The sequence below is a fragment of the Athene cunicularia genome (genome assembly GCF_003259725.1).
Source record: "Athene cunicularia isolate RWA chromosome 24 unlocalized genomic scaffold, athCun1 chr24_part1, whole genome shotgun sequence".
NCBI classification, from domain to species: domain Eukaryota; kingdom Metazoa; phylum Chordata; class Aves; order Strigiformes; family Strigidae; genus Athene; species Athene cunicularia.
In genome coordinates this window covers 5,529,604-5,539,416 of record NW_020799132.1, presented here as the reverse complement: position 1 = coordinate 5,539,416, position 9,813 = coordinate 5,529,604, and the positions used below count along the sequence as shown (strand labels likewise).

At 50.8% G+C, this 9,813-nt stretch overlaps 1 protein-coding gene and 1 long non-coding RNA gene across 3 annotated transcripts; one reads left to right on the top strand and one right to left on the bottom strand.

The window, feature by feature from the left end:
• Positions 1–2,748: 2,748 nt before the first annotated feature.
• COLCA2 (colorectal cancer associated 2) lies at positions 2,749–8,314 on the bottom strand. The gene is made up of 4 exons (XM_026863679.1): positions 7,931–8,314; positions 5,753–5,810; positions 3,917–4,143; positions 2,749–3,396 (listed from the first exon to the last, which is right to left on the bottom strand). Exons 1-4 carry the CDS (start codon positions 8,108–8,110, stop codon positions 3,058–3,060), a joined length of 804 nt encoding a protein of 267 aa, XP_026719480.1. The 5' UTR covers positions 8,111–8,314; the 3' UTR covers positions 2,749–3,057.
• On the top strand, positions 5,694–8,416 carry LOC113488497. 2 transcript variants are annotated; one of them, XR_003399938.1, is made up of 4 exons: positions 5,694–5,883; positions 6,721–6,861; positions 7,216–7,398; positions 8,312–8,416. It is a non-coding gene; the product is annotated as an uncharacterized LOC113488497 (long non-coding RNA). The 2 variants fall into 2 exon arrangements; XR_003399937.1 differs by having other exon boundaries at positions 6,721–7,398.
• The last annotated feature ends 1,397 nt before the right edge of the window (positions 8,417–9,813 follow it).

The following is a 9,813-nucleotide window of genomic DNA, read 5'->3' as shown; positions in this document are numbered from 1 at the left end:
TTTTTTTTTTTTTTTTTTTTTTTTTTTTTTTTTTTTTTTTGAGGGGGGGAAAAATATGTTCCTCATAGCCAGAAAATGCACAATCAACCTTTGAATAGTCATCCTCTGTTGTGTGTTTGGTTTGTTTTTTTTTTTTCCCTTGTGTCAACAAGACATCATTGTGTCAACAGTCAGCAAGCTTTTACTTGCATTGTATATGTCACCGGGAGCTATTCGAAGGACGTTGGGGAACGGTGTCTAAACCAGATTTCTAGTCCCTGGCATAGGGAATCACGAAACAACTGGAGCAAGAGCAGCAGAGAAATAGGAAGAGGCTGCAAGGGACGGACAGAGCCGTTAAGTAAATGGCCCGGAGCACAGAAAGATTTTGCTGGAAGGATCTTTGTCCCCGCAGAGCAGCTGGTAACTCCAGAGCAGCTGCTCCCATGCAGCATGAGGCCGGTAGCTGTTAATTCAAATATCTGCTGTTGTTAAGAAGACACCGCGTGCTCCCATCTCGGGGCCGTGGCCACCTGCAAGCCCTGGAAGTGTGGGAGTTGAGTGGTGAGAGCAGCCCAGCCCTTCAGGAGACACCTTCCCGCACCGCGGGGAGGTTTGTAGCCTGGGTCAGGCACCGTGCAAGGAGCAGGAGTAACAACGGGGGGGTGTGTGTGTATGTGTTGTAGCGCTCGTGGTCACGCCGCCGTCCCGAAGCGCTCACGCCCAAGCAGCAGCCATAGGTTCAGGGACAGGCACCACCTCTCCAGTGTCTCTGCACAGAGCAGTCCTCCTCGGAGCTGCAGTGTGACCGCTGGCAGCTGTACAGATCCGTGCCACAACGTACCGGTAAATGTGCAACCTGCCGATGAGCTATTAGGTCAGACAGCCGCCTGACGTGGAGGTGGGAGATGCGGTATGAGACCGTAACACCTCCTTGCTGGCACTGTTGTGTAGACCGAGATTCTATTAACCTTCCTGGAGGATGTGCTAGTAGGAGTTCTCTCCTTGTTGAAGACTTACTTAACCGTTTTGACATACTCTTTACTCTATGAGAACACCTCGTGTTGGCTCTGTTAAGCCCAGGCCAGCTTTGCCAACCGATGGGGAGGATGTGGTGACCCCGTTTCCACTGGAAGCCTCAAATATCTTGCCTCAACCTTATCTTCCTGTGGCTCTCTCATGTTGGTGATAAGCGGCTTGGACATTAAAGGTGTGCTCACTCCTCGAGCAGCGAGCAGGAGTAGCCAGCACTGAGCAAGCTGTGAATCAGGCTGGCGCAGGAGAAGCATAAACCTCTGGTGCTCTGAGATAACGCTCGGGGCTGAAGCACCTGCCAGCACTGCTACAGTGACACCGAACAGAGTGTCTCTGCACAGGGGTAATCACACTTCTAACTGCAACAGAGCTCCAACCCTTAACTCCTACTTATAAACTTTCTGGAGTTTATCACTTGGACCAGCTCTGAGATTAATCACGTAACAACAGGGGAGAGGGGAAGAAGATTATTTAAAGTCATCAAAGTATTTTACAACAAGTTTGGGGAAAAAAAAAAGCTGCTACCTTACATAGGGTAAAGGAGCTGAATGTTGGAAAGGTACTCTGTGTAGTCTCCTTGTCTAGCATGGCAAAAATAAAACATCCTGTCCAGGGACTTGGATTGGACGTGGAAAAAATGCCATTTTTAGCTCATGTAGAACTTAAAAGTGAAGAGAACCCTCGAGCCTGCATGGGAGGTAACAGCTCTGTTTTCTGCTGGAGGCAGGGATAGAAGGTTGAAATAATTGGCATTTATAAATATTTTTAAGTCTTCTTTTTTTTTTTTTTTAATACACTTAGTTCTTCATAGATTTCACAGGGTGAGGAAATATTGGGTTTTTTGGAAGGAAACCTCCTTTTTGCCAGAGATGTGTCTCTGTCACATCCTCTGCCATATGAGTAATTTCAACTCCAGGAAGAGGAAAGCTTTTCAGTGAACTGTAGAAGTGTCTGGAGGAGAAGGTGAGCATACAGCTAGCCTAAATTACGTATTTATCTTCACAGGTGTAGTTATTTTTTTCATTTGTGCTGGATTCAGTACGGAGACTTGCTGCTTTCTTTCCAGTCTGGGTGATCAGCTGAGAAACTGGTGGCTTGGCAGTCTGCCCCAAGTGCTATTAAATGGAGGTGAGACACAGTCTTAGCAAAGCCTGGGTTTAGGCAAGAAACAGGGAATCCTCACGTATGCTAAGTTTCCTATTATCTACTTTTAAAAAAAAAAATTTAGCTCCCGTTCAGTTGGTTCTGCTGAAAGGTGCAGAAAACCTGATCTCAACAGACCCAATTATACAAAGGGCTGACGAACTGCGTCAGCCTCTCACTGAAACTCTGCCTCCACAGCAGCCAAAGAAATTCGGCACCAGATTCAGCCCCTGTGCAGGCCTGAGGGGCCTTTCTGGCGTGTGACCCATGGGCTAAACGCAGAGCTTGCGTGGAAAACCAGCACTTTCCCTTTTCTGCACCAGTGGCTAGAGAATATCCTCCGGGCAGCCCGAGCAGCAGCAGTGGCTAAGGAGGTCTGTCTCGGAGCGGGGGGCTGTGTGGCTTTCTCTGGGGCTAGTGTGCTGAGAGACACACAGACTTTTTCTGTGCTGGAAGGGGTAAGTGTGACCTTTCACGCTGCTGAGAGCCTCTCTCCCTCACCTTTGTAGGAACAGGGCCGGGGTCCTGGGTCATTGGCAGAGGAGAAGAGCACACGAGGAATGAACAGGCTTCAGCGTGTGTTCCAAATTATTTATTTGTATCAAAAAGAGCTGGCTTAATGACATGTGTTTGATAAGGCAGTTTAAGATTTCTTTAAAAAACAACAACAAAACCAGGAGGAAAAAAAAAACCAAAACCAAAACCCAAAAGAAACCACGACGACAGCCAACAAAACACCCCTGACCATGCAAGACAGGAGGACTAATGTAGTGACAGTATCATGTAGAAAATGTGTGAGTAGTGAAGAATAAACTGGACTGTTAGGCAGTGCAACTTTGCATAGTTCATGGGCAATTAATCTGATTTGGATACAGTGGATGTGTAAAACCACAGTCGCCATTAGCTGTAGCAGATGTCGCAGCTCCTATCCCGTCTGAAGAAGTCGTCGGCCATGGCCACGGGCGGGAGGTAGTCCAGGCAGTCTGTGCTGGGGCAGGGGAAGTACTGCGGGACCCTGTTGTCCCCGTGCTGGGAGCCACAGGCCGCGCAGCAGCAGGCAGAGGTGGGGTACGGGCAGGGGGCATGGCAGGACCACTCCTCCGCAGGGCAGCCATAGGTCTTGGTCTCCAGATCAGAGGGTGGGCTGGGGGTCAGTGGGGTGAAAGGAGATAGCTGAGGAGGAGAGCAGCTATAGTTTAATGGGCTGGGCAGATCGGCTGGACTGGGGGATCCAGCAGCCTAGAGTTGGAGAGAGAAGAAAAAAAAAACAAAACAAAAAAAACCAAACCAGGATGTTTCAGGGTGTCATTTGGGAAAATGTGGACAGCAGCCAGAACACCCACGCTGTGACCTTTCCCAGGAGGGTCTGGCTACCCAGGGAGATGGTTTGGCTCTTGCAGCCCCGAACCCAAGAGGCAGTTGCTGTGCCGTTAGTGTTCACAGGGAGCTTCTCTCTGAGTGAGACAAGGGCTCGGAGGAACTGCGCTATTCTCTGCAGACAATCCACACGCTCTGTCGAAGGGATGTTCCCTGTTCCGCAGCCTCTCTCTAGGTTTGGCTTGAGCCCTCCTGCCCTCTGCTCCCCATGGGAAACCGTGTAGAAGCCCACAGCAGCAGCCTGCATTGCTGTGGCTGCACCCCACGCCCCTAAAAGCAGCACACTGCCAAACCAGCTTGCTGCTGTCCTGCCCCAGGGGGCAAATCCTTCCCTATCTCCCCTCGGGCTGCACCCGCGGCTCCCTTCGGACACAAAGCTTACCAAGCCCTGGTTGAAGCAGAGCGGGACTGGCTGGAGGGCGTCTGAGGTGTAATGTGAGGGTGCCTGGAGAGCACTGAAGGCTGGCTCTAAGGGCGCGTCTGTCTGGAGGCAGGAATCTACCAGCTGCTCCAAATAGCTCGGGCTTTCTTCACAGGAGAGACAATTCGAAAACTGCCACGATGGGCAATAGTTGGGAACAGAAGAGGCGGTTTCTGCATCCAAAGGTGCTAGGAGAGAAAGCAAACCAGACAGCAGCAGGTTATTCAAAATCTGCCTTCACAAAGGGCAGGTGTTGCCCCAGGTCAGGTTTCAGTATTTTTATGTGTTCAGTGGATTTAGACACGGAAAAAGGTCCTTCAAGCTCAGGGTGAATTTTCTAGGGAACCAGACACCAGGAAGAAGATGCTCAAAACCATGCAAATAACTTGGGGAATTTTAGTCCCCTTGGAAAGCTCCAAAGCTCTTTAAATACTTCTGGAAACTCTTGTGGCTCCAGCCGTTTTGGACAGAGATCCAGCTGGCAGCTCCCTCAGACTCTTGACCCTCTGGCCTTCCTTCACGTGGCAGCTGTTTGCAGCCCTCGAAGCCTGCTGTGCAGTGATTTATGCCTCACAGCTCGGCAGCTGGCTTGTGCCTTTGCCTCACCCAAGTCTCCAGATGCAAGGCAGCTACCTCTGTGGGAAGAAGGGGATAACCGAAGAATAATTTGCTGGTTTATCCTCCAAACAGTCAGACAGGAGCCAAACTTCGGAGCGGACAAAATGAAGCAAGTCAGTGATAACGTGGCACTGTGTGTCCGTCCCCGTCCCCCCCCCCGTAGTGTTGCTGGTAAAAGTGTCGTTTTCTAGAAAGCTGTAGGGTCGGGCTCGCTGTACCCCAACATGCATGTTGGGGGTATGGAAGCTCACGGCACGACTTTACAGAATAATTATCTTCTCATTCTGTGTTCGAATATGGTTGAAAGCAAAGCCCTGTCCACATGGAGGGGCACGGCTCTGGCGGCAGGGGAACTGCACTGGGTAGAGTCGCTCCGGTGTAATTCTTTGCATGTTCAGGATGGCAGCGTTCGGCTAGATGTGGGGAGGAAGGGAGAAGCACCCAAAATACGTAAACAGATGGAGACTTTCCAGCCTGAAACAGCTTCGGTATGTCTCATGTTTCTGGATTAACATAAGCGAACTGATTCCTAAATACTGATGATTTCATAATTTCCTTGTCCATACAAAGTATATATTCACACCTGTCCAACCTTTTAGGTCTCTCTGCTTTTGGCTGAAGAATAATTGAAGGATGTGGGAGCCCAGAGTGCTGTTCCCCCCACCCCTCTCCCCTTTCCTTGGATATTCACGTACAGGAGGAAAAAACTCTTTGTGCTGCTGAAAACCTGACACTCCTCTCCCTCCTACGGCTGTTGCGGGGAGAGTGAGAGGAGCCAAATCTGCTGGAGCTCAGCAAAGTGCTCCAGAGCGCTCCGACCCTCTAACTCCAGTCGGACGCACAGCCCGGGGGAGAGGTGATGCCAGCGGTGGGGTTCCCTAGGGGATGAACATTCCTTCCTGAAGGGGATCCCGCTCCTTGCTGCGGAATAAAAAAAAAAAAAAAAAAAAAAATGCACAACTGAGAGCATGAGAGCGTGCTCCTGGCTGGGGTAGCCTGTACCCTGCTGGCCTCACGGCGTGCTCATCTGCATTTCACGGACTCCTTTCAGGTGCTGATTGGCTGCATGGCCGGTTATCTGGTAGTGCCTGCCTCAGCCCAGGCTGGAAAGACTCTGGGCTGTGAGGAAAAATTGGGAAGGGGGTGGGAAGGGACATGTTGGATGGGTTTTGTACCAACCTGGGTGAGGAGGAGACGCAGACTCTGAAAACTGGATGCTGCCGCCGCCCCAAGAAACCTGACCAAACAGAAGGGGAGGAATTGTAGGCACTGTAACACAGGGGAGCTTTTTTTTTTTCCTGCATGCTGAGGTAAGTCAGGATTTCGCTTCAACCTATTTATGTAAAGCTTATTTACCTCATGGCTGTGACACGGAAAGCTTCCCTAGCATTGACAGAACAAGACTAACACGCGTAACGTGATTTTTTCCCCGAGCTTATAACGGCGCTGGAGGAGCACAACACCAACCCGGTGTAAAGCCCTTGGTACAGCACCTTGCTAGCGTGCTCTTCCCACTGCATTGCTGCTGCTAATCCAGCAGGGATGTCGCCGCCTCTGAGGCAAACACATTTTAATTTCTAGGACCATGAATTCCACAGTGGAGGGATCCCAAAGAATTTGTAGCAATGAATATGGTTGAGAATGTGTAGTTAACAGACTGTAGCGCTAACTCTTGAAACGTGGCTAAAGACAGTTGCAGGTATCCCCACGGCTGGGTCGTCGTGCTTGGTGTTGAAGTCGTTTGAGAACCAGCTCTGACACTGGAACGCAGCTGCATGCCTCTGTGAAAACCAACAGCCTCATTTTCTAAGGGATGCTGCAAGCTGAAGTGGACGGATCAATCTGGTTTAGGAACCTGACCTGCCAGAGGGGAGAAATCCACCCAAAAGGAGTTTTGATGCTTGCTGTTTGGGACCAGGATTTTACTCTGCAAATACAAATACTGGGTTGGGTTGTTTTTTTTTTTTTTCCCCCTCAGTTTTAATTCACAGACTTCCACTTCACTTCCTGTATTTAAAATGCTCTTGAGTTAGTGGCTCATTTCCCTAGCAACAACTTCCTAGCACATCCCTGTGCATTTAATTTATTAAATAGTGGCTATTCCGGGCTGCAAGTGCCTGCAGGACCTCTCTTCTCTTTGGCTGCAGACGGGCAACAAGGCAGAGCCATACCGCGGGCATCAGAAGGTTACAGGTTCAACTTTTTTCAGTGCCCAGAAGCGGCTCATCCTGCCAGCCCTCAACCTCTGGCCTCTCCAGGACAAGGTGTACCTTGTGCAGATCCCACAGGTAACCTCCTGCACGCTGCCACTTTTCACTTTTCCCTGTGTGGGCACAAGAAGCGCCGTGTGAACTCACTGTGGGAAGGGAAAACAAATTCCCCGCAGCCCTGGGATGTCTGGCTGCCGTGGAGAGGCTGCTGCTGCCAGGGCTGGAGGGGAGGAGTGACCCAGCATTTCCAGAGCCCAGCAGCTTTGTGCACTGTTCACTCGGCCTCTCTGCCTGTGCCTGATCAGCTTTTTGTGCAATCAGCTGCAACGAGGTACAGGAGGTGGGAGATGAAATCTGAAAACCATCCAAAGCTCTAATGTCATGAACCAGGAAGAAATAATGATTTACCAGCCTCTTTATGCAAATCTCTAGAGTGGCTGGAGCTAGAGGAGTCCTACAAAGACTGGAAGAGAGAGTGAGAGAGAGTATTTGTGTGTGTGTGTGAATGCACAGAGATCTCCATCCCCTCCTTTAGAAGGGGCTGGGAGCTGCTGGAAGCATCACACCTCCGGTCCCTTCATTTCCTGCCTGGTCTAACTGCACAAGGCTCCAGGGGTAAGGGGGTGGTTGAAAGCGGCTTTCTGGGGGGGCTGAGACCTGCGGAAAAGGGGGAGGTTAGGGGAATCTTAGCATGACGGAGCTCTGGTTGCTCCTCAGAGCTGTGCAGGTCAGGTCAATGCCGTGCCATGGGCACACGCTTCACCCGATGCTGCAAAGCAGTTTGGTGCGTGCTTCGGCCCAGCCAGACCACGTTTTAATCGGGGGGGGGCTGTGACTGTGGGCTACTTTGATCATCCAGCATAATGATAATTAAGTTGGACTGAAATTTGTCCATGTTGGCCTTCCATCCCTGTGTGAGTCACGTTTCTGGAGCACCAGCTCTGCTTTCTCCCTGCACTAACGGCTCAGGCCATCACCTGTTCAGATCAGGGTTGCAGTTACCCTGGGTGAATGTCCTCCTCCCCCCATCCTGACTCAGACTTTGGCAGTCGTCTTGATGCAGAGATTACAGTCTTGGGGAAAAAGAAAAAAAAAAAAAAAGTTGGGAGACAAGAGACAAAGAAGATACCAAAGGATTTTTACTTACTGCTGCACCGGTTGCTGCTTGTCGTGCTCTTCTCTGCTGCAGTAACTCCTTCACTGTAATCTTTACTCTAACACCTTGATAGACCTTGGGCTTTCCTGAAAAAAAAAAAAAAAATGTGGAAAAACACACAAGACGGAAGACTTTCAGAGCATACAGGAAATCCAGCATGTTTTCAAGCATGTTCTAGATGGAGTCCATTTAGAGTTAACATGATGAACTGGTCACCGTTAAGTCACTTGTAATCACAGTTTATAGCCCCCTTTAGCACCTAGTATTCAAGCTTGTGACAAGCAGACATTTATGAAAAAGATGGTGTTGATTATATTTAGGAGTCATCCATGTTTTATCCTTTTCTATCTCCTTCTTCCCCCCACCCTCCAGGTGTCCTAATGCCAAGCTCCATCTGGTGCTGCTGTTGAATTTATTGAAATTCCCATCACATTCTCCACTCTTAGAACCTGAAAATAAACGCGGGAAGCACTTCATCTGGCAGGTGAAGACCAGGAATAAAACAATGGAAATAATGTGGGCAGTTATTCAGGGGGCTAAACAAAACTCAAATAAAAGGACTGCTTTCAAGAACCACTTCTTGCAAAGCCTAGATTACCTCTTTATTTTGCTCGTTCTGTACAACTCCCATTAATTTCAAACAAGCATTGAGGATGTCTAATGCAGCTCAAACCCAATCAGCAATCATCAGTCACTGCCTGATGAAGGATTTTTAGTACAGGGAACGGTAAGGTGTTTACCTAGTCTGAAAAATCACTTTCCCTTGCTGTACTCATGGTAAAATACTTAAAGCCTCTGGCAGGTCTGTTTCTGCCCTGACTTTCTGCTCTTATTTTCATCCCCTAGCAGATCCTACAACCACCAGTGTGGTCTCCTCCTGCAGCCACCTACTCCCCAGTGGGGAGCAAGAAGGCAGCGCTGGATTTGTGGGTTCCACCCACGTACCCAAGAAACCCCACACTGTAGGCACTGTCCTCCTCTGCTGTAGCCTCTGCCCCTTGCCCACGGCTTTTCAGCATCTTCACCCTTTCTGCTCCCCTCCAGCTCTCCTGCTGCCCCCTCGGTGCTCTGGGTGAGGACGTGCTCTAACAGGCATCCAGGTCCCTCCGGGAGGGCAGCAGGCTGAGCCAGGTCTGCCTCCAGGGGAGTTTGCTGAGCTCTGCTCTCAGCAGCTGGGGATTATTCATCTCATATTTTTATGTTTTGTTTCTATTCAACAAATTGAAGATTGAGGGAGGGCAGGGTTGAATTTAATGAGAACACCCTGTCACTAAGCCTCCCTCTAGCCTGGGAGGGCCCTGCGCTGGCAGCTCCCTCTGTAAGTTTGGGTTCACGCTGCATCCAGCCTCTTAGCTCTGGTCTGCTCAGGCAGCGGGACAGGGCTAGGGGCTGTGCTCTGCCCAACTCAAAGGCAAAGCAGCAGGTGAGGTACGGACACTTCTCTAACCTAGGGGCTGGCTCTCAGGCAGCCCCAACCCCTAGCGGAGCGCTGTGCCCCAAGGATCCTGCTTTTCTAGCACCCTGAGGTCCCAGCGTGGTCTGCCTGCACCTGGAGAACTGAGAGCAGGACTGGGCTGGGCAGCTCTCCTGAATGGGCCAGGCTGGGAGGGGAAGGGTGATGGAGCGAGGGGTGGGGGTGATGGAGCGAGGGGAGGGGGTGATGGCACAGGGCAGGGGGTGATGGAGCGAGGGGAGGGGGTGATGGTGTGAGGGCAGGGGGTGATGGTCTGAGGGAGGGGATGATGGAGCGAGGGGAGGGGGTGATGGCGCAGGGGCTGGAGCTCGAGGAGCAGGGGGTGCCAAGGGCAGGCTGGGGACCGGGGTGGACTCGGGGAGCCGGGGTGCTCAGGGCAGGTGCAGGGTGAAGAGCAGCG